Source organism: Dreissena polymorpha, chromosome 13, assembly GCF_020536995.1.
Source record: "Dreissena polymorpha isolate Duluth1 chromosome 13, UMN_Dpol_1.0, whole genome shotgun sequence".
NCBI classification, from domain to species: Eukaryota; Metazoa; Mollusca; class Bivalvia; order Myida; family Dreissenidae; genus Dreissena; species Dreissena polymorpha.
In genome coordinates, this window is record NC_068367.1 from 15519479 (window position 1) to 15545522 (window position 26044).

The window sequence follows — 26044 nt, forward strand, 5'->3', positions numbered from 1 at the left end:
GCTTCCATGTGCGCTTAATTATAGTGACTGTGTAATCCTGACCAGACTGCGAGAATGCGCATGCGCATGCTGGTCTGGAGCTACGCTAGCAGCATATGACATAAGATCCATTTTTGCATAATGCGGCTTATAAACAAAATGATGTTTACGATTATGTCTGCAAAACAGGATGTTGATTACGAATATTTAATTCATCACCTTTTTTACATGTAATAACACTATATTTAACGTACAAGAAATGAAATCATTAAGATTTAGGTATTTGAATCGGGTTGTTACTCTTCTTAAAATCATACGCCATAATTTTTTAAGCCAGTATGTATTCATACTTTTTTATTGTTTATTTGTACTGAGATAGATAAAACTTCAATGTGTAAAAATGCGTTCTGCGAGAGATCTTTCGAATATTTTCCTTGCCTTCTGACTAACAGAAGGCACACACATTGTTGGTTTCAACTCACCGATTTATCTTTCTTTTATTGGCAGACCTAAACTGTGTTGTACTCCAGGTCAAATATTCGATCATTAAGGCTAAATCTGATCAAATATTCGCTAACTAAATGTTAAAATACAAATTATTAACTTTAAAACAGTTGGGAAATAACTTGCGGATTATACAAAAAATAACTAAATAAGTAGTCTGGAATTCATGAGTTTTGGGAATGTTGGTAGAAACAAGCAATTTATTTTTCTTGTTTGGCCTTGACTCATCATCAGCTGATCCCATTCCATAGCATTAGCACGCTGAGCTTTTGTGGTAAGCGGAACTTACATTCGACCGGTGACTCATTTTCGGTGTAATGTTGTATCAATTGGTCATGCGTGATAGAAAAACAACAAAACTCCGCGCATTTGTCACAACTCCAGAAAAAAGTGTAATGTTGAACCAATTGGTCGTGCGTGATAGAAAAACAACAAAACTCTGCGCATTTGTCACAACTCCAGAAAAAAGCACACGCTGGTATAATGTGTCATTCAAGCGTCTCGCATTCCGGCCGCGTAATAAAATATCGAACAGCTTTTGTTCGAAAGACGTTTTGTATAAGCCCGGCGGTTTATCCTTCAATAACTGAATCCAGCCCGCATTCCAAATCAGTTAGATTATTTCTCAAAATCGAATTTATCGTATCATTGGTATTGATAACACGGCCTGTATGGCAGATAATAGCCAAATCATAGAACGATCAGGTAGAAATTTCGCGTCCGCGTTATTGGGAAATACATGACAACTATAGGGCCGCATTGGAGAGATTATTTTCACATTTATTTAAGGCGTTATCGTTCCACTGTTTGTACGTACTGAGCGTTGAAAACGTTCCGGCACAAATAAACGATCATTAATTTCGGATTAAATCACCGGTGACTGTAAATGGCTGTGTAAATTGTATTGTCATTGACTGAACTATATGTTGTGTAAAGAGTTGACAAATATTTCAAAAGTTGCGTGTTTTCGATTTATTAAATTTGTATAAGTGCAAGTGTAAGTGACAATCCGACATAGCTTTCTTTGTAACAATGTGTAACTAAGCCTGTTCTGATTTAGGATTAAGAATAATGATGTTTACAAATATTTAAGGATATTTAAGGTGACTTTTGTGATATGAATAGGATAGCGATTGGCACGAATAACTGTATATGTATGTTTTTTGTTTATTTATTTGTGTTGCTAGGACGCTATAGTACGTGGTTAAATACGCTGCTACGCATGTGTTCGTACCAACATATTTCACGTAAATCGTTAACCTTCGAGTTACGCTGTGGTATGTTATTTCATTTTCTTTATGTAGGTAATTATATTATTATTATTATTGTTATTATTATTATTATTATTGCTGTTGTAATATTTAATATTGTTGTTGTTTGTTTTTCGCCGTTTGTTCATAATCCTTGAAAAAGTATTTTCCTAGCATCCTTAAGTAGTTGTCACGTGCATTGAAATATTCTCACATGTTTAAGTATTGTTTTAAACCATTACGAAACCATATTTTAACTGAAGTAAAAGTCATCTACTTTATACACACAGCCCTGTCGGTAACATTTATAGAATACATCGGCACATCGGCACCTTGTGGGGGTTGACAAATTCGCTTTAATGACAAGGACATATACGAGTTGTGTAATATTGACATTAAAGTCGATGGGAATAAAAACGTTATTTTTTCCTTGACATTTTATGTTATTCGACAGCTGTTTGTATTTCGAGTGATGCAATCGTCGTCATTTATCACAAACATCGTCATCATCAGCTGCAGCAGCAGTGACATCATCATCATCATCATCATTATCATCGTCAACAACTACAACAACTACTACAACAACAACGCCACTGTCATAGTCTAAGTAACATGTATATCATAAACGTCATCCTTGTTATAAACATCGCAATCAATAAATAAAGTCGATATCGTCATCATAATCGCCAATCAATTACGTCATAAAACCGTCATCGATATCATCATTAATATCGTCATCATTTGTATGATCATTGTCATTATCCGTGTCATCGTCAGTATTCTCCATGTTGACATCGTCGTTTATTACGTAAAGTCGCATCACTTTTCGTTGTGAGTGGTCTCTATTCCTGTAATGCTAGCACTAATTATATAGTTAGGTAAAGTAAAAGATCATTCTCCCCTTCTTATGAATGAATATTATGTAAATGCATGTACATGTATGTGTGTTTTTCGTCTATGTGTATATATGTTGTCCTCGTCTGCCAATACATGGCTCTCTGTAATTTTCTTATAGACATTTACAACTTCAACGAAAACAAAAGGAACAGCATCGCTATATTTTCAGTAGCTTTTTTCATTATTGTAATTGTCTCTGTGCAATCCCTTTAATACTCAACTATTTTACACATCGCCTAGACGAGTTATTTTTATTTGAATAAATACATGATTTCGTTTTTTTTTCAGCGTGAGCTAGATGACACAACTACCCGACAAAACGCGCCACAACAATGACTATGGAAAAATCTGATGTACATATTGAACGGTCGACGCTAAAAGATAACAAAATAAGTAGTGACCTGAACGGTATAAAAACTCCAGAAAAGAGTAGTATTTCCGACAATGGTGGTAAAAGTGAAAAGAAGATGGAAAACGGTGGAATAAAAGCGGTTAAAAGTACCAATTCCTTAAGCGGAGAAATTGATACGGCGGAAAAGAAGATGGACACCGGCGGGATTAAGTCGATTAAAAGTAGTAATTCCTTAAGCGGAATGATCGATAAAGAAGAAAAGAAGATGGAAAACGGCGGAATTAAATCGGTTAAAAGTAGTAATTCTTTAAGCGGTGATAGCGATAAAGCGGAAACGGGTTCGATAAAGGGCGAAAAAAGTGATACGCCGAAACCCGAAAGCCGAAAGGGAGATAAACCTGAGAAAAGTGAGAAAAATGATAAGCAAGAAAATGGTGATGTAAATGTGGCGCTCAACGGCATAGCTGGATCAGAGAACGGAGAGGCCCTTGAAGGGGAAGAAGCGTTAAGAGACGAGGAGAAGGAAAAGTTAATGCGAGTTCTGATCGGAGAGCTAGAGGACTTACCCCCTTTGGGCTCGAAAATCGTTCGCATCTTCACCAGCTCAACGTTCACAGGTAATATGCGCGCGCAAACATATCATTCGTTTCCTTTTTCTTTCTTTTAAAATATATGATATATATTTGTTTTCGATGCCATGCTGCCTTATATCATGTCGGAAAAGGGAGACAAGTTAAATTTTCGAATTATAAACCTGTTAGTTATCCAGTGATGATTATATTAGCGTTATCACACAGAGAGAGCTAACACATACATTGCTTCTACTCCGTGTGACCGAGTAGGTTTCAGTTGTTTTTCAAGGTTGCCAAGCACAGTCAATGATATGAGTCGCGTTCAGAGAAAACTGGGCATAATGCATGTACGTAAAGTGTCTGGGACTAATCAGGAACGACACTTTCCGCCTAAATTTGATTTTTGCTAAGAAGAGACGTCATTTTAACGAAAAATGACATAAAAGCGGAAAGTGTCATCCCTGATTAGCCTGTGCGGATTGCACAGGCTAATCTGGGTCGACACTTTACGCGCGTGCATTATGCCCAGTGTTCTCATAACGTTTCTCATATGATAAATTTCCTCACATATGTTTACTATGTAATGCACTTCAAGGTATACAATTCAAGACGATAAATATCAACGACATGTGGCGATTGTGTTCCTCGAATACTGGGGATGCACACACTCTTAATGACTGAAATATTTCAGCAATCACGTGCTTTAAAATGTGCTTAGTTAGAAAATTAAAATTTATCTGGTTATTTCCGCATTCAGATCACTATTGGTCAATATAAAACGTGCAAGCCATTATTGATAACGTTTTTAAACTACTAATAAGTTGCTATTAATATTTTACGTTACCACATTTCAAATATTGATTTGTATTAAAGTGATATTATGCGCATTTTTCACTGTTGAATTGAGCTGAAAAGAATTAACAGGTCAAAAGAGTTAGTTAAAATGCGGTAACTGACCAATTATCTGCAACTCATCTTGCTACCAGTAATTTTTTATAATTTTTTTTTATATAATATTTGATATTTAACATGACTGTACTAATCCGAGCGGAACTGTCTTTTTATTAGGATCGGAGTTAGTGTGAACGAATCTGCACTTAAAATAAATATAGATTCACATCGTACATGCACGATCAGTTGTCAAACGAAAGTAGTGTACGGTTGATATTCAAATGTATTATTTTTATTTTTCCGTGATATTGTTTTATTATGTTGATGCTGCATTAACAAATATAAGTGTATATGAAGTAAAAACACTTGAAAATAAACAACGGTTGCGATAGACACCTATAAACATAGCATAAATACTGTTAGATGTGCATAATATCACTTTAAGTCATAAATGCAGTCAATTTATATGCATAAAAAGCCTTTTAAGGCAACAAATCAGTAAAATTAGTATTTTTCTCTTTGACAATATATCAATTATCCTTCAAGCGACGAACATATTTTGTCTCAGTGACTTAAGTTTATGTTATTTTGACTTTCATAAATTTGAAGAGTACTTGAACCAACGTCATTGTCATTTCATGAAAAAAATTGTAATCAATAATGAATGCTCTTTAAATTAATCCTGTAAATTGTCTTATATTCATAATGCATACAGACATGTACGTGTAAGTAAAATAACTGGACTGAAAAGAAGTGTTAATAAGAGGAACTCATTAATTCGTTATTGCTTAAATATTTTGACATGGCCGTATATGTATGGATATGATAATTATTTCAGATCAAGTCATAGGATTTCGTTTAAAAACTAGAGGTAGTTCTACCGATTACCTCTATATAAGATATTCGGATAGGATATAACATACATGTGGATAACGTATATGGTCACACTGACCAAATAGCATAACGAAAAGGTTAACAAACACTCAGTAGTCAGAGTAAGTCGAACTTATTAATGATACTTACCGAATAAACAAGTTTGATTCCGACGTGGCGTGCTGGAAATGGTTATCGTTAAGTGACCGGACGGTCACAGGTTCAATTCCCACAGTTGGAACGTGTGCAGAGCTGTCCCCAAAATACACCAAGTACTGGTTATAGCAGGAAACGGACTCCAGAGCGTTTCAATAAGCCGCGGTCTATAGTAAAAAGGTTGAAACTAAACAAAGTTCGAATGGTTATTTGACAAGGGCCGGTATTCACCAACCCATTCTTAGACTTAAGAATAAAAAAAGATTTGGAACCAAGAAAAATGCATGCAATGTTTGAATACATGTATATAGATGCCTCCACTGGTACTTATGTCATTGGCAAACTGTTCTACATGAAGAATGCCATAGATAGAGGTGTTTAATAACAAGTTTTACTCAAAATTAAAGAAATTCTTGAATATATCAATTTAAAGAATATTCGTTATTCTAATACTTAAGTCTAAGAATTGCTTGGTGAATACAGGCCAAGGTCTTTATAAAAAAAGTCGTGAATAAACTTAATCATTTAACAAAAGTAATAATATATAGATAACGATATAGTATGCTCACCGTAACTATCAAGGTACACACTTTGTGCAGTTTATTAACATGTTGTTTGGCATTTAATTCGTTCAAAAAATCATAAGCATTGTGCTGTTATCAAATTGTGAGTATATTAACCCATTTATGCCTAGCGTCTAGAAAAAAGGCCTTGGCCAACAACGTTGACCCAGATGAGACGCCGCATGATGTGGCGTCTCATCTGGGTCTGCGCTGTTTGCTTAAAGGAATTTCTGTAAGAAATGTTCTAAATGTAGAAATAAATATACTAGACATCCCTAATGTTGGAAATAAATTGATCAAATTAAGAAGGATGGGAGAGTCCACAAGGCATAAATGGGTATGGGAGAGTCCACAAGGCATAAATGGGTATGGGAGAGTTCACAAGGCATAAATGGGTATGGGAGAGTCCACAAGGCATAAATGGGTATGGGAGAGTCCACAAGGCATAAATGGGTATGGGAGAGTCCACAAGGCATAAATGGGTATGGGAGAGTCCACAAGGCATAAATGGGTATGGGAGAGTCCACAAGGCATAAATGGTTATGGGAGAGTCCACTAGGCATAAATGGGTATGGGAGAGTCCACTAGGCATAAATGGGTATGGGAGAGTCCACAAGGCATACATGGGTATGGGAGAGTCCACAAGGCATACATGGGTATGGGGGAGTCCACAAGGCATACATGGGTATGGGAGAGTCCACAAGGCATACATGGGTATGGGAGAGTCCACAAGGCATACATGGGTATGGGAGAGTCCACAAGGCATACATGGGTATGGGAGAGTCCACAAGGCATACATGGGTATGGGAGAGTCCACAAGGCATAAATGGGTATGGGAGAGTCCACAAGGCATAAATGGGTATGGGAGAGTCCACAAGGCATCAATGGGTTAAGTTTATTCTTAGTATTTTTCGTCTGTTTAATAACAAGCCTTTTCCAAACACAATTTTTTAAGCGAACCTAATGGTGGCCGTAGATTTGCTAAAGGCACACCTACCGGTATATCATAATCATTTGTGTAAATATTCTTATTAGGAATGTTTAATTAGCCAGTCTTGACTGTTTGTTTAACACCATCCATTTAAACAAAATCATCGATGTCGTCTTAGACATACACTTGCGTCCTGATGTTTGCCTTTATATAACGGGACAGTTTAGTAAGTGACTGTGGACTTTTGTTAAGGTTGATGCGATATTGGAGAACAAATGTACATTCATTTATAAATCGTGAATATAGACCTTAAGCTGATATATATTCATCAATAAATTAAATAACCGTTACGACGAATATATGTGTTTCCGTACTGGAAGCGATTTGTAAAAAGCCTAAAGCGTTAATCGTTGAGTATAGTTTTATGGTCTCGTTAACCTTGTTTCTAACAAAACCAAATGCAAATAAACGAAACAATATTATTCAGTAAAAAATATGCTAATTGTGTTCACCAGTTCAAGGCCAATGTTGTCGAGCAAAACAATACGCTTAAGCCATTGTATATGCATATGGAACAAATATTAGCTGACAAAAATAATTTCTTACTGATTTATGTCTATATAAACTTGATTCATGATACATAAAGGTAAGACTTCGTCATTAAAAACCCAATAAGTATAAGGTATAAGGAAATGAAAAATAATATGCTGAAATAACCGTCGCTTAAAAAAGTCAACTGAACGGATTATCTTATTATCGATATTTCTTGACTCGGTCATGTTAATCCCACTGACATTGCTTTTGGCATTACTAACATTTGGGTTCAAACTGAAGTAATAAGGCGAAATGTAAATGCGGTGAGGGCTGCTTGCACCACTTACGTTTATTTGCACCACTCGCCATCATGTGGTTAGACTTTTTAGTCATGCAACATACATTTGATAAGTCAATTTTTTCATATTTTGCTATGCACATATACCGACGAGTTTTACAGACACTATTGTGCACTGCAATAATGGCGCAATGCCTTTGCTACAAAGCGCCTTTTTTAGTAGGTACATCGAGTCTTCACCGAGTTTTTAACTGGGTATGAAATGCGCGCTTTTCACCGCATTCTTTTCCCTTTCGCTTCGTTATTTATATCAATTCTGTGTTTTTCTTTAAGTCATCGTTGACACGGCTTCCTCCGGTAAACAGGTTGAATAGCTATACATATGTTTAAAGGGGCCTTTTCACAGATTTTGGCATTTTTTAACTTATTCATTAAATGCTTTTTATCGATAAATTTAAACATCGGATCGTAAAAGCTCCAGTAAAAAATCAAGAATAAAATTAAAAAAAGGAAAAGAACATTGCCCGGACCAGGTTTCGAACCAGTGACCCCTGGAGTCCTGCCAGAGTCCTGAAGTAAAAACGCTTTAGCCTACTGAGCTATTCCACCGAGTACACATGCTGAACGTATTTTATACCTTATATAAGCAATCTTCGTAGTTTCACAAAATTTAACGACAAAAACAGAACTCTCCAAATTATTCAATCGTTTCGCGTTGCAACGCTTTATAATTTTTAGGTTTTAAAATCGTCAAAAGATGCATATAATGGCTCTATTAGACCATGGTAAATGTTCTGTATTACTGTTTCCTCACAAATATCATAACTAAAACGAAAATTTGCGAATCTGAAACAACTTTTTTCAATTTTGTCAATTTACCAAAGCGTGAAAAGATCCCTTTAAAAGTACGTTTTGATCACTCATTTGACGCTTCCTTGGAAGGAAATCTTAAGAGCGCAAACATTACGGTAATTAGAAACCCATCATTGCTGCTATCAAGTGAAAATGTTTCAAGTAACATAATATAGAATCACCTGCACGTCAAACAGACGGCTTTGCAAAGGCGATAACGTTGTCATGTCAAAGTAAACACCGCAGAGAGGGTTTAGATAAGACACTAACAGCTGGAGACCGTTAGAGAGACAGAAGATTACTTTTTCAAATATTCGGTCAATTATTTCCAACTTAAAATTGCTGAAGTACTCTACTCATCGCGCGAACATTTGTATGTACCCTGTATCGACGTCTTTGAATTGTAGTTGGTGGGAGCTATTGTTTCAGGACGAATGGTTCATGTCACTAATTAACACATATTTATCACATATACAGTTTACATGAGAAGCTTACTAAAGTTATGATATGCAGAGACTTGTTAACAATTGTCTGTAATTATAGAAAGAATTTATTCGGGAGATCGATTTAATTAGCTCTCGCAAGTAGCCAGCCAGTCTAGAGGCTCGCAACTGCACATTTTGCGTTACACGACACTCATGTAGATGAATTTCATTTTATTTGCATTTGCCCGGCGTTAAGAAACATTAGAAAAAAATACATAAAATCATGTCATTACAAAAGGCCATCTTTGTATAAATAGTTTAGTTTACTGCAATCGAATTATAGAACTTATAAAAGTATGCCTTCTTGTAAAAGAATCACTTTAAGTTCGAACATCTATTATTAACGCAATAATGCTTTAAACGTTCATCCTCTTTTTCATTTTCTTTTTTTCTTTTTTCTGTTTTGGTTGTTTTTATATTTAATTTGTACTCACGTCACTTTGTTAGCTAAGAAAATGATTGGAAAATGTGTGTAAAAGTCTGTCTGTCTGTCTGTCTGTCTGTCTGTCTGTCTGTCTGTCTGTCTGTCTGTCTGTCTGTCTGTCTGTCTGTCTGTCTGTCTGTCTGTCTGTCTGTCTGTCTGTCTGTCTGTCTGTCTGTCTGTCTGTCTGTCTGTCTGTCTGTCTGTCTGTCTGTCTGTCTGTCTGTCTGTCTGTCTGTCTGTCTGTCTGTCTGTCTGTCTGTCTGTCTGTCTGTCTGTCTGTCTGTCTGTCTGTCTGTCTGTCATCATGGTCTATGGAACTGTATCACCAACCGTACGATGGTTAATTGAAACACTCTTCAGAATAGCATCGCCTTCTTGTTGGATTTGTACGGCGGTCCGTTTCTATTTTGCAGACACCACATTGGAACGAAATGCCCTTATGGAGAAAGTCTATCCAAAACTGAAGAGCAGTCTCCGAGAAAAACACGGCCTAGAGTTTCAAGTATGTATACGCGTCTTTTCCTTACCATTGAGACTTTCTAATCCACATGACGTGTCTTTCTTATCCACTTGTATTTTTTGTCCACGTGTCCACGAGTCTTAATTGCCCACGCGTCGATTTTGTCTAAGGCTTACAGGGTACGTAGCAGAATATCAAAGGCTGTTCTAAACAGTTGTAGCAGAATATCAAAGGCTGTTCTAAACAGTTGTAGCAGCCGTCAACCGTTGTAAGCTATTTATTTTGCGTGTTGACGCTGGCATCACAAAGCTATTTAACCCACGTTGCAGACTATAGCTACATGTATTTGTGTGTATTTTGATGTGTATTAGGACCAGAGGGGGTAATGACTAATGACGTGATAGGCAAGATGGTGACGCCCATATTCTGTCTGTCTGTCCATGCCAAGACAGATATTTGTCGACGTTTTGAACCTTTTATTAATTTCATTATTTTTTATTAAATTCCTCTCACTTTCCAGCTAAATCATCAAGAAAGTGATACCTCTTATTTCGCACTAATATTCACCGCTCTATATCTCTACTTTACTAGGTACGGAATTCCTGATTGGGATCACAAAATTACAGCTTCCTTTAAAAAAAATCGTAGCAAGTTAAGTCGAGATATAAGGCTAATATAAATACGAAATAAACGATAATCACTTTCTTACTGATATGGCTGGAAAGTGAGTTACATTTAAAAATTACACTAAATTAAAAAAGGGTATTAAACGGCAGAACATACCTGTAAGCATAAAAGATGACATATAGCTAAATTATCGTGGTTTATCTACCATTCAAACAATTCAAGCAAAACTACTCTTATTTGCTGGCTTTGATGATTTGTTCAGTTCTGTTTCCATGTATTTTTCAAAAGCGTGACTTTATTTTCAACCTGACACTTCTTTTCTGAAACCGTAGTAAAAGGGACAGTTTACACTCGGGCGATGCCTTTGTTTGCTCATAGGCGTCCACGTACCGCATCTCTGTTAATTGGCCTTTAAACCGAAATGCCGTTCTTTTGTCTGAATACCCCGTTCTACGATTCCTTTTTCCATGTTCTTCAAAATCAAAATACCAAATGTTATACCTTATTTCGGTAGCCAACTTACCGCAAAGTATGATGCAAGCCGCAAGAAAGTTCGGATGAGTAAGTCGAGATCAGCCCGCTCGACACGATCGGGGATATCGGGACCTCTTCACAGCGCAACTTAATGTGGAATAAGTGGGCCTTCGAACAACTAGAGATAGTTGGGGAGATAAGTGACAATATATTGTGCTGTAATTGGTGAACAAATCAATTTTCAGAACACCTGGATCTGTTTTGGTTGACATAACAAAGCGTATAATCGTCCCCTAATCGAGTCGTGGGAGGGTAATTGTTGACTTAATACCTGTTAAATACCCGGCCTGATAGTTGTGATAGAAATACAGAGAACAACGGATATGATTTTAACAAAAAACCGATTACGAAATACCATTGCATTGTCCAAAAAAAAATTCATATCATTGTTAAGAATAATACTACCAATTGATGAACGAGTAACGAAAACACACATAAATACGTTGTCGGGCTCTGGTAAGAATTCAGATTTACGAAATTATAGTTCTTATTAGTTTAATTGGTCAATTGCTCAACTGAGACACAATATGTTCATTACTGCAAAATACTGTACTGTTATTCTCCACTCGAGCATTCGGTTTGAATGACTGGTGGACCTTTAATACATCTTGAATACCTTGGATGTTAAACTACACCAATAATGCCTGGTTAATCTTACTCGATTGCCTGAGACTAAAGTCGAGTCATAACAAACAACACAAAAGGAATTGTAACCACCCCGTGCAGAAGAATAGCGATGGAAATTTATATTCTCTCGATCTTCAGTAGTCGAGTTAAGAAGAGCACGATTGTCGGCAAAGTCGCACAAATTTAGTCGAGTCAAGAAGAACACGGTTGTCGGCAATGTCGCACAAATTGGATGACCTACATATACTAGTAATAGTCGACTAATGAAGAATATCACGAGGTGCATTGCAATTTTCACTTGATGATCTAGATCTATAGTCGAATTATAAAGAATATGATAAAAAGCATTGTCACCTTAACTTGATGATTTCGACCTATAGTCAAAGTATATCATTATCAGGTGTATTGTCACCTTAACTATATGATTTCGACCTATAGTCAAATTATAAAGATCATGATCAGGTGTATTGCCACCTTAGCTATATGGTTTCGACTTCTAGTCAAATTATAAAGATCATGATCAGGTGTATTGTCACCTTAACTATAATGGTTTCGACCTATAGTCAAATTATAAAGATCATGACCAGGTGTATTGTCACCTTAACTATATGGTTTCGACTTATAGTCACATTATAAAGATCATGATCAGGTGTATTGTCACCTTCACTATATGGTTTCGACTTATAGTGAAATTATAAAGATTATGATCAAGTGTATTGTCACCTTAACTATATGGTTTCGACTTATAGTCAAATTATAAGATCATGATGAGGTGTATTGTCACCTTAACTATATGGTTTCGACTTATAGTCAAATTATAAAGATCATGATGAGGTGTATTTTCTCCTAAACTTGACGACTTCGACTTATTGTGAACTTAAAAAGATTATGATGAGGTGTATTTTCTCCTTTACTATATGAATTTGATTTATAGTCAAATTATAAAGATCATGATGAGATTATTGTCTCCTTAACTTGACGGTTTCGACTAAGATTATGATGAGGTGTAATGTAATGTCTCCTTAACTAAATGAATTAGACTTATAGTCAAATTATAAAGATCATGTTGAGGTGAATTGTCTCCTCAACTTTACGGTTTAGACTTTAAGTCAAATTATAAAGAACATAATGAGACGTGACCTTAACTGGAAAATTTCGACATATAGTCGAATTATTAATGACATTATTAGGTACATTGTCGTTTCAACTTAAAGTCGAATAATAAAGAACATATTGAGTTTCAGCGTCGACTTTCGACATACGTCAATTTATGATTGTCATATGGATTAACATCGTCACATCAACTAAACGGTGTCTACAAAGAGTCGAACTATAAAGGCCATGCATAAAAGTTTAGTTATAAATGAGAAGATGAAGAGCAACATGCACAGAGTGAACCTTCAGCGGCACCAGCAGAAGAGAAACCTTATTATACAATGCGGTTCTTTGTTTTTGGCAAGGAACCAATATTCCCAAAAACGAGGCACAAAACAAATCAGGTACACGTAAAAACACACGTAACACAAACGCAAAGCGAACAAAACTGAGGCCAACGCCTTGGGACGATGAATGTAAAGTAGTGGGGATTTACACCGGTTTCAAGCAGCTTCTAATCTCAAATTTGGCCCAGAATAATTTCATACAAAATTTAAATGTTAATAAACATTACCCTTATAGCATCACGAGCACCACGATTCAAATTAAATTGCAATAAAAGAGAATACATTTTAATTGAATGAATATTTACCCAATTGTTATATATATACCAGAGCACAAAAAGCGTAACTTTCTGAGACACGATCAAATGAAACCAAAACAAGTCACATAAATGATGTCTCCGTATGTAACGTTCTTGATGACGTTCCTCAACCTTTCCCCTGGGGGGGGGGGGAGTGAAAATGTCGCTGCAATTACTTCTCGCATAAAAATAATCCATGCACAATTCGACAAGCCTTTTCAGCGCCGTAAATTCGTTAAAATTGTATATTGCACGTGTACTAGGCAAGTGTGAATATAATTGGACCACTTCGTGAAAGGACCGGAAATGAAGTAATATAAACGTCATTGCGGATAAAAGATTGCGCTTATAAATTGATTTGTTGCTGCGGAAGCAGTACCCGATGTGCATGGTGAAAACAAAAGCAAGAATTGTACCGGGGAAATCAATAGCAATGCTGATAACAAGCATTGTTAAACAGAACAGGATTTCTGTGGTTTAAAATGACAAAAATCTATTAAGTTGAACTTGAATCACTTTGTTTTTACTTTTTTTCAGACATCGTACGATGTACTCGTGTACAATATAATCTACGTTATTTATGAAGGAGCATGATCCGTGCTCTGTTTAATTATTCGATATGTTTTGTACCACGAATAGACATGGATTAATCATGTTTAATAATCTATTAAAAACACTTATTAATATAAATGTATATGTCGATAAGTTCAGATGTGGTTGTTTTCCTTAATATGTTGTAGTTCTTAATTTGCTACGAACGATTCTTTTAAATAGATACCACCAGGTTTTGGTAAACTAGAAAACGTGCACCGATTTTGAATTGACTTACAGTGTAACCATTTCTGCTGCTTTAAACAAGGAACTACTAAGTTCAAGTCCATTGGTATTAAGTGGCTGTCTTTACTGCCATAACACGTTTCATGCAAATGATCTTTATGAATACCCAGAGGGTTCATCAACAAGAATAGTCCGATTCAGCTGCTTCAACAATGATAGTTTGTTCATTTGTATTTGAATCCAAACAACATCGCATTGTTTTTTAATAGCTGTCCAACAATAATCTGGTACCCGGTCTTTACTTACTTGACACTAGTAATTGTCTGGCATCAACCAAATCACGTTTGGAAACACCAGTTAGTTTACTCACGATGGCCAGTGTAAAAAAAATGTTACATAGGGATAATTTGAACTTGTAACAAAATCAAGGCCTTTTGGTTATGTCATGGCCAGGCTGTTCGTATTACAATACCTTCTTTTTGTGTATTTGTCGCTTCGCTCGTAACGGATTTACAATATGTAGTTTTTCCATAAGCCTACACAAATTCACTTTACATTACATCGAGTCAAAATTCATGAAAACGTTTATTGAAACCAATCATATGTAGGCCTCATTAATAGTTCTAATAAGATTTTAACAAAAAATTAAATTACAACGGCAACAAAACTATTGCGTAACATATTGAAAATATGTTTTGACGTGTTATGAGCCCATGGTGACCATATTGTGTGCTGTCTATACATTTATTTGGCAAAGGAAGGGTTGATGCCAGATGGTATCAAAATATATTTTAGCTATTTCTGCGTTTACAAGCCTAGCGCGAAAGAAAGGGTGACAACATAGGCAAATGGTTCAGCACCCTACTAATTCATTCTGACAAGTTGAAGCGCATTTTAGTGTGTTCAGATTCTTGCTTTCTCTGTTGAAATTTGATTTTAAAAAGGCTTGCATAATTAATTCTATATTTGGCTTGTCTTCAGCTAAATAATTATGTTCCGTCCAGAAATCAATATGTCGGCAGCAGTTCAACGGAAGTGGCAATCTCTTGCACGACGGTCACATTACATGCATTCATTTTATGTTAGAGCATGGAACGAAAACTGTGCGTGGAGATTGCGGAAGTGGACACAAAGCGGAGAACACTTTCCGACATTGGTTTCTAAATTTGCGACACTCCGTTAACCCCTCTAACGGAGTCAAGTGGTTGATATTGTTGTGTTTATCAATGTAATTATTGGAACTTGAAGGCCTCTAGCTATCTTCAAGTTTAATATTAATGACAAATATTCAATGTTTAGCGAAATTTGCTATCAACAGAATCGTTCAAAAATAAGCACACATATTCCAGAGGCTACAACAGTAAACAATCATTATGTTTTTTGTCTACGATATATGTCATTAGCAGTTGAAGTTTGCATTACAATAACGTACACTGTCCAATAAATATTAAATTATCAAAACATAAGACAAAATGAGCCAAGACAAGTAAAATATGGGCAATAATTGCTAATGGCGAATCATGTTTACATTCAAAATTTCCACGATTGAAAAATAAACGTCAAGGTCGTCTTCTTAATAACAAGGTCACCAGTGCAATGTTAAACACACAACTTTATAATCATGTATTTTTTAATAAAATAATTAATGTCCCTCTTTAATTTTCTTTGATCGTTTTTTATTGAACGAATTTCTTCGTTTTATCACCCACAATTTATGTGATTTTTATATGAAGAAAGTATTGTAACAAAATGTATTTGCATCATAAAAACCATTATCCCAACAACACACGGAGATAAAAAATTATTACCGCAAGAACCACGATAAACGATCTTCCAATAATGGCAGGTCGTTTGTTACCCAATAAATATAAAATGATTATCCATTTCTGCGGTCGATAACAACCCGGTCCTAACGTCCCCATATCCAACTTACATGCAACTCGGTGGTCTATATCAGACATAAATTGACACGATTGAATTAAATAGGGAAATAAAGAACTGTAATGTTCAAACTTTCTAGTTTTGTAAAAAAATATAAATTGCTTCAGTCGAATAATAATTATATCATCCCATCTAAAGAATATTGTTTTAGTCTGAATTAATTGATGTTTTGCGATGGACCAGTATTTATACACGAAGTTCTCATCTTAAACTATTACAATAGTTTCTTCAAGAATTCATTCCTCTCTTTGAACATAACGTTTTCATTTGTTTGTTGCTGTTGTTGTTGTAGTTGTTGTGTTTGATGTTTCCGTTGTAATTCCGTTATTTGTTATTCTTCTTACTAAACTCTTCTTAACACTTTTTCCTATTGAATATGAATTGTATACACCGCTGGAGAAAAAATATAGTTTAGATTGTGAGGATGGCTGTCAAATATTCTAATTGTTGACAAAATGCTTGCCATTTCAACTTATCTCCTCAAGAAATTTGAAGAAATCTCAAAGCTGATATGAAATTTCTTCTCCTCATGAAACAAATATTAAACGCAAATGCACGTCTATTACTGTAAAATGATATGTATTCGAGTTCTGAGAAAACTGCGCTTAACGTATGTGCGTAAAGTGTCGTCCCAGATTAGCCCGTGCAGTCCGCACAGGCTAATCAGGGACGACACTTTCCGCCTTAACTAGATTTTTGTGTAGAAGAAACTTCCTTTAAACGAAAAATACCATAAAACCGGAAAGTGTCGTTTCTGATTAGCCTGTGCAGACTGCACAGGCTAATCTGGGACGACACTTTACGCACATGCATTATGCCCAGTTTTCTCGGAAAGCGACTCATTTGTATTCGTCGGTATCAAAGTTCGTGGTTAAATAAAAGACATTTTGTGGACACGTTAATGCGTGGATTTCTGATTTTATAACAAAAAACATGCGGGATTTGCGTCGGTCAATTTTCGATGAGTTTGTGTTTAATTTCTAGATATCGACGAAATAAAATGGCCCACGAATAAATAAGATTTTACAGTATTTGGTCCCCAAACACGACGGTTTTAATTATAAATAAACGTGTTTTTTTTTAATTATCGTACATGGCAGGAATCCTTATTTTGATTCCACATACTTATGAGAAATATTTTCAATGAACTACATTTCTGCTCGGAGATTGCAATATGTTGCGTTAAAAAATACGACTTCCGGCGTTGTGTGTTTTAAGGTCGTGGACATGCGATGGGGGGTCCGAGACGAGGCCACGGACGATCACATGACAACCACGCTTTGCATGCAGGAGATTGACAACTGTCAGCGTCTCTCCATTGGACCCAACTTCATTGTAAGTACTTGAGGCCAATTTATTCTCTTTGTACAAACAATTTATTACCTGCAATTTCATGCACTTGCATGAAATGAATGAATATTTGTCTACCGAATATTGACAAAAGAGTTCGGTCACTTAAATTTGAATCACAATACATTACCCCGTGTTTTTTGGTCATTTTTATTTTAATTTTTACCTTATTCAGCGGAAACAGTAGTTTACACTGAGTTGCGAATCATTTATATTATCTGAAGTATATTTCAGTGGAAAAAAAACAATTCAAAATTGCAGGTGAAAATTCATGTTTTATACGCGAAGATCAGCAAAACAAGTAATATTGTATGAAATTATTCTCGGTTTGATAAATACGGTATAGTATGGTTTAATACGTGTTATTTAGAAGAGAGATTATGGTAATGGTCCTGTCAAATACAAACACTCGCTCCTATTTTGTCTTTGGTTTATGATTTGTTTGATAATGGTAATGATGATGATATGGGTTATAAAGATGATGAGATTTAAATAGTATTTTGAGAATAGAGAATAATAAATTTACTCATAACTATGAGTAAATTGTATGGCTTCGATCTACGTAAGTCAAAGGTAAGATCTTCAAGTTAACTTCTTACTTTCTGATTACTTGAGTATTATAGATAGATTATTTATTTTCTCCAAAGCATGGGGAGCATAACATATTTACAACTATTAACAGTGGTTAATACATGTTTAAATAAATGTGTTAGCATATAATTTAAACATATAATAAATAATCATGACAATGAAATAAACAAAAAAATGCGATAAAGTAATACTATTTTAGTAATAAATGCATTGTCATTATATCGTTTGATTTGGAACAGTATGATAATAAATATTTAAATGAGGATTCTATTTTAAATGTTCAAACCATTAAATAGATTATACATGTATTTTATATGTTCACACCAGTTTATAGTTCCTTACCATAGATTATAAGTGTATTGTTCATGCTGACATTATTGAACAGTTACTGGCCAAAGATTATACGTGTATTTAATATATTCACGCCATTATATAGTTACTGGCCATATATTATACGTATATTTTATATTTCCACACCATAATGCATTTACTGACCATAGATTACGCGTGTATTTTATATGTTCGCACCATTTTATAGTTACTGACCATAGATTATACGCGTATTATATAGGGTCACAACATTACATTGTCCGTGGCCATAGATTATATGTGTAATTTGTTACGGAAGCGAAATACGTATCTAAGCAGTTATCATCCATAATGCTAAATTGAAGTAAACTGTTGCGAAGACACCCTAAGACAAAACATAACCATTATACTTACATTCGACGCATTTTACAAACTTGCGAGAAAAAGAGTTTCAAACGTTTTATTATTTTATCGATTTCAAATGATGATTATCCTTAATGAACCAATATTTTAAACAATTTTCTTTGTCAAAAGCGTTGTCTCGATTGTTTAAACTTAACGCATACTTTTGTTTTGAATATATGACAATTATTTTGAAATCGTCAATTTACAAAACTGTGAACAAGTCCCTTTTGAATCATAAAAAATTAAGTTCTGCAATCATTAAAACTATTGGGGTTTTTATTCAGACATTGGCTCCTGTGTATATTTAAGAACAACGTTACCGTGCGATATTTTTACTTCAGATTTTTATAGATGAAAAGTTTAATTAATATATGATAATTATAACCATCCAGTACATGCCTTTGATTATTTCTGTTTTGAGCACCCGCGTAGGCACTTGAAAATTTGGTCGGCAGAAAATTTCTCATGAACAAACAATTTCTTGTTTGTCCTTTATTCCGATTTGAAACCAAACAATTGCGACATCCCTATACAGCAGCTTTTAAAGGGACTGTCAACCACGACGCACGAAAAAAAAAGTTCAAAAATACCGTATTTTTTTATAATTATTAGTTTATATTGATAAAAATTTCACGACTGGTATAATACATTACTTGATAAAAGCTCATATTTTCAGTATATTCGATAATACAATTTCGCTATGTAAAATCGAAAGTACATCGCGAAAATAGGTGACATAACGATATATACACTATATATAACCCAAGTAGATTGATCATTGTATATATAAAATATATACAATTCACTACGCATGCACAATATGCATTCCTGGGTTTACCACGTGACGATGATGAACAATCTACTGGCGTTATTTATAGTTAACTGGTAGTTACCTGGTAGACATACCCAGTAAAATTTATTACCGAATTTACTGAAAATATGAAATCATAACAACTTTTTTCAAGTAATGTAATATACCAGTCGTGATATTTTAATCAATATAAACTAATAAAACACGGTATTTTGCAACTTTTCTTTTCTTCGTCGTCGACGTTGACCGTCCCTTTAAAGCGATGGGATTCAAAGTAAACACTGCTATTGAAGATTCGATAGCCTTAATAATTAATTCAAGTGTTTGTATTCGTGTGTTATTTCAACATTATACGGGACCAATGGATTTTCAATTGTATAACGGTTTCATGAACTAATAATTAATGAAGTGAAGATATGTATTTTGGGAACAAGTTTATTAGGTTATTCCTATTGCTAGTTTTGCAATATTATTCTAATGATAGTGGAAACCTCGTCCTGGTTTGAATGGGGCAAATTAAATATCTTTGCATGAATGCTTTTATTCTTGAGTCTTGACTACGACCTTATTTTGAATATGAGTCAGTGTGCATAAACACCACCATGTTCTAGGTGATATCATTGTGTCACACCGGTCTTTACTGACCTGTGTGAATGCGCGCTAAGCATTGTGGGAAACGGACTTTTTTCCATCATGGCGTTGGTAAACATAATAAACACGGAAGTGAAAAATGGTAATTAATTATTATCAAAAACAGGCCCCATCAAACCGGGCCAGCTGTAATATATAGTTGGATGCAGTTTGTGCTTCAAAAGGAGCCACTTTTCATGTCAGTCTATTGTTTGTAAGAATCACTAAACACGTAACTTAGACTAACTAAACATGTTGCAAGACTGTATCTTCGAAATAGTAAATAAATCTAAATCATAAATAAATATTTATAATTAAATACCTGCTGAAATTTGAGAACGTAAACGATTTAAAATAAACGCTGTGAACATTACAAGAAATCTTACATGTAGGCCTAATGTGTGAGAGGATTAGTCAGGGATAAAATAAAATGGAGTTCGAAGGATCTAACATTTTGAGGAAGACGTCATGGTATCTTGGACATTTGGCACTTTCATATATTTATTTAGTAGATACTGAAAATGCTGAATGTGCTAATAGCAACATCAAAGACAAGCAGGTGAGATTTTTACATCTTTATTTTTCTTGACATAATATTGTATGTTTTCCATTTAATTTATATGCCAGTGTTTTTTTTAACCATTTTGGGAATGGTTTCCTGTCATTTCCCCCCCCCCCCCCCCAAGACGTTTCCTTCCCAAGACGTTTCCCCCCAAAGACGTTTCCTCCCCAGACGTTTCCGTAATCTTTGTTTATTATCAAAATTATTATTTTGTTTATGAAGTCTTTAATTAACTTTTAATATCTATGAAGCAGCTTGTATGGTTTTTTGGTTTTAGAATTGTTTTTTGGAGGGTTTAACTGTGAATAATGATTGCATGTAAATCATTAGTAAGTGCATGTTGGTGTACTAGTGGAATACATGGAATATCCTCAAAATCTTACTGAGTATCTTATACATGTTGCTCAACACAAATGCAACCAAGAATAATGTGTAATCAAGACCCGTTTTGAATACACAATTAACACCTTATTTCAGTTTGAGTGAACCTGGGCAGGGTTGTGCAAATGTAGTGTTTGTTGTTTTTTATCCAATTGCATATGGTCAATTGATGAATTGAAAAATGGTAAAATCTAATTTAAATTAATTTCGAAACTGTTTTCCTTGTAACAGTTAAATATGATTAATATATATTTACTTTGTAACTGTCAACATTTTTTTCATGCATTCATATGTTTATTATCAAATTATTGGACGTCACTGATATTTTATTTTTTACTAATAACTCATTTAGACTAATTTAAACAGAATTGAACTTTCCTTGCACATTATTTCATTATTAATAATATAATTTATTAGCAAATGTAATAAAAACTTATTGATATAAGAAACACAAAACACAATTACCCGTTTTTATTAAATGAATTTGTGGAATTAAAGGAAAAATTAATAACTTTATGAATTAAAAAAAGGTAAATTCAAAGCAATTTATTAATAATAATTAAAACAGTGATAAACTATATAAAAATGTTTTTGTATGATAATGTGCTACTCTCATCTTATGAATGACTATCCCCCTTCAAAGATGTCACCTAATCTCATTAATGCTGATTAATGGGCCTGTATATTGCACCATAAGTACCCCTTTATACAATAGCTGTTATCTTGTTATATACACTTGCTAATCCTATTAATGCTTGTATATTGCACCATAAGTGCCTGATATATTGTTCAATGGTAGGTGTGTGTTGTTACTTAATATTAGTGAAAACATAACTTTCCTATTATTTGCCTGCTTTTTGAAAATATTTTCATCGTTGAGTTTCCTTTAATTTTTAAAGAATATTTTTGAGAGGTAACACCTGAGTACTACAAATCAATGTTAAATGTTCACACTAGCTGTATTGGGACATTATAATTGAAAAATTACATAACAATTTTATTTACTTGTCTCAAAATAAATATCCCAATATGATATTTATTTATTAAAAATAATTTGTGTTTCAGTTAAAACTTGGATATAGTTATTATTCTTCATTAAAAATCACAACTATTCCACTTTAAATGACCATCAAAGAACATCAAAGCTGTGTTTTTACTCAATTTTTCAAGGATCTCAATAAATGAAAGAAAAAATTCAGGTACTTATAAAAACAATTCTAATTAGATCTATTTAATTGGTAAAATTTGTTTGAGGCTTCCCTAAAAACAACAATAATAAATCATTTCACTGATCTATTGATATATCTATTTGATAGGCAGAATGACAAACAGAACTAGTGTGGTTTCTAGGGTCATAAATCTGGCCCCTAAGCCTTAATTGGTAATAATATGCATGCAGTGTTATGTCTCTGAAAGTGACAATGAAGCAAATCTGCCCTTAGGCTATTTCATTTCACTCACACAAAAGGAGATAACTTGCTATTAATTTAATAGTTACTTCTAACTTGTCTCCTTTCTGTATTAAGAGGGTTTTCATATTTTAAAGTTCAATTGGTCTTCAAATGAATAAGCAATCAAAGTTCTTGATTTTGCCAACAAATAATGTTTACCAATTGTGGGTCTACTCTACTTTCTTTTAATAATTATTTCTAATTATGTTTTTTTTTTAATTTTTATATCAATGGAAAATAAAATATTTTTTCACTATTTTGTTTAAAAAGTACTTAAAGAAATCCAGGCAAGAATACGTGACAAGTAAGGGTTGTGTCAAGAAGGTGCCATTTAAGACCCTATTATCAGTTTTGGATGCCCTAACCTGTATAGGTGAGAAGACTGTGAGAAGATTGGGGACAGTGGGGCATGAGGAACAACTAATACACAGTAATTGACAGGTTCGTGTTGAATCAAGCACAGAATTTTCTGAGCATTCATGATTCATTAGAATTGAAAAAAAAAATCAATCAACCAGAAAAATCCAGTTGACCAACTTTGACTTATTTGCATGAACAGGTATAAAATAGTGGGTATTAATAGCTTAAGACATTATTGGCAACATGTCTGTTTAATTTATATTATCAATATTGTTAATTAATCATGGAATATTAATCAAAATTGGGGGTAAAGTTCAATCGACCAGTATTGACCAGTAATGACAAATTTGGGAGTATTGACAGGTAAAAACCGCCGGTTAAAACCGGGGGCGGTCGATTGGTGCCAACCCTGGGTGTACTAAAGGAATACTAGAGGAATACATGGGATATTCTCAAAATCTTACACATGTTGTTTTTAATATAATTAAATAGGATCAATTGATGAATTAATTCAGTTTGTGTAAACTTGGGCTGGGTTGTGGAACTATAGTTATTTGTTGTTATACAATTAAATAGGGTACTATGTAACTGTCAAAAAAACATATGCATTCACACGCATATAATCCAATTATTGGATGTCACTGATATTTTCAATTTTACTAGTAGCTAATTAAGACTAATTAAAACAGAATTGGACTTTCCTTGCAAAGTATTTCATTATTAATAATATAATACTATAATTAGCTAATGTAATCAAAACATATTGATATTTTAATAATTTAACTCAATGATATTAATAATATTTAAATTTTCCCCAAAAAACTAGGGCAGGAAGATAGGAAGGATTTTTTTTGGAAAATCAACAGTGTTGTCAGTGTAAAATATTTGTAAAGCTTCTTCTGAGTTTGAACTTCAGTTTTACATTTTATGACCTGCAACATATTCTATGCTACTTTATTTCACTATGGTAAGTCATTAAAGTGTTATTTATTTTTCAGCTAATCTCATATAATGAATTACTACCCCATTTAAAAATGACACCTAATCTAAATTCATGAATACAATAGTTAAAATTGTTTTATTGTAACATGCTTTTCCACTAAAAATGACCATCATAGAACATCAATGCTGTGCTTTTACTAAATTTTTCAATGATTTCAATTATTTAAAGAAAGAAATCTATCAGGCACTTATAAAAAAATATATAATAAGGGTGTCAAAATTTAACAAACTGAACAAGTCAATTTGAACTTCTCTTGCAATGCAAATATGAAATATCAAATTGTTCCCATACTAGTCGGCAATATAGCTATGACATTGTGTCTTTTCAAAACAAAATATGCATCAGACACACCTTCTGAAACTTTATAAGCGGTTTTGAAAACGCTATTTCATTGCAAACTTTCGTCAATAAAGGATACATGTTGTTATACAACCGAAAGTGAAAGTTCTGTTTAAATAAAATGAATTAAGAGCGAAATTGTTGAAAACTAACGAAAATTATAATTGATACTAACATAAGACCGTAAGACTGAACAAAATAATACTTAACTTTATAATCATAACATGAAAGTTTACTTATAAAGCAAATTCTTCATTCATCCGCGGACTTCTTTGTGTCGTAGTCATAAATGCCTCCAAATGGAGGTGCGTGATGCGTCTAAGTATAGAGGTGACAATAACGTAGTGACGTCACCATCTATGTATAGAATGAGGTGATATTGTATTCGTCTGAACTTAGCAGATGCTTAAAGTATGTGATGTCATATATTTTGTCATATTAATGTACAGGCGTTCTGCGTTCAACATTATCATTATATTCGTCAGTAATCAGACACAGATTTTATAAACATTAAAAATTAGTAGCATCTTATAGTGCCATATCTACGGTACTTCACATAAAGGTTTACGTGCATTAAATCAGCATTTATTAGTCTTTTTAGGAGAGCTTTTTGATCTAGACACAATGTTATATTCATGAAATCCTTAAAAAAAAATGGCAGTAAAAACATATATTTTTCGATGCACGCCTCCAGTTGAATTTTTATTTAGGCTTACAAAACTCACGCACTTTCGATGAATGTGAATTTTACAACAATAAGTCGCATTATCGATGGTGAGCGTGTGGTTAGCGGTACTTCGTTCGTAAAGATTTGACTTCAACTTCTACTGGTATTCCCGCGCCGCTTAAAGTGTCTATGGGGGAAATCTTTTAAGAAAACCAATTAAAAAATATGCGTTTATAAAGGCACATATGTCAAGCAATCACTCAGTAAATACTTGTTCAAAAGATAATCTTAAACAAAACTAAAAACCGCATATACCGTCGATAGGCCTCTTGAAGAGTTTACACTGTTATTAATGTTACGGAAGTTCTTAAGGTGTTTACTTGGATTCCGATCTTATTGTAGCTAAACGTTGTTGCTGTTTTTTTCTTGTTTTTTTTTTCTTCTTTGTCTTAAAATTCAAATTTTTGACTATATCTTGATACATTAAATTGCACCTAGTTGTAAGATGTCTGAAAATGAATACTTGAATCTGTTAGATAAAATGCGTTAAATTTTTCATGATTAAAGAGGGACAGTTAAAGCTTCACTTTGACAGTTGTCCCACACGTCTTGCCCCGGAGGCTTTATTTATCAATCTCGGTTAACAAGTCGTTACATCTAAAAAGTCACTGCCTCGACTAAACTCGATGGTTAACTATTCGCTCCACGTTGGAAATCGACTGATTTATCAGAAAAATAATCGGTTAAGTAGCGAGTGTCGCGTGACATTGCCGGAAATTGATGTTCACATCCGGTTCGTTTGATTGTATCAAATCGTGGGGTGGTAGTTGGAACGTGGACAGTTTTTGCATGGACTTTTAGATATTGATTTATGGTGTTACAATACTAAATGAGTAGGAGGATAAAAATGAACAGATATG

General features: G+C 34.1%; 1 protein-coding gene across 1 annotated transcript in view; it reads left to right on the forward strand.

Moving 5' to 3' along the window:
• The first annotated feature begins 1173 nt into the window (after positions 1-1173).
• The window catches only part of LOC127855226 (NACHT and WD repeat domain-containing protein 2-like), a 50581-nt gene continuing 25710 nt past the window's right edge, over positions 1174-26044 (forward strand). The window contains 4 exon segments of the mRNA XM_052390642.1: positions 1174-1760; positions 2919-3599; positions 9975-10063; positions 17484-17600. Of these exon segments, the coding sequence (XP_052246602.1) occupies positions 2963-3599; positions 9975-10063; positions 17484-17600 (843 nt within the window). The 5' untranslated portion in view covers positions 1174-1760; positions 2919-2962.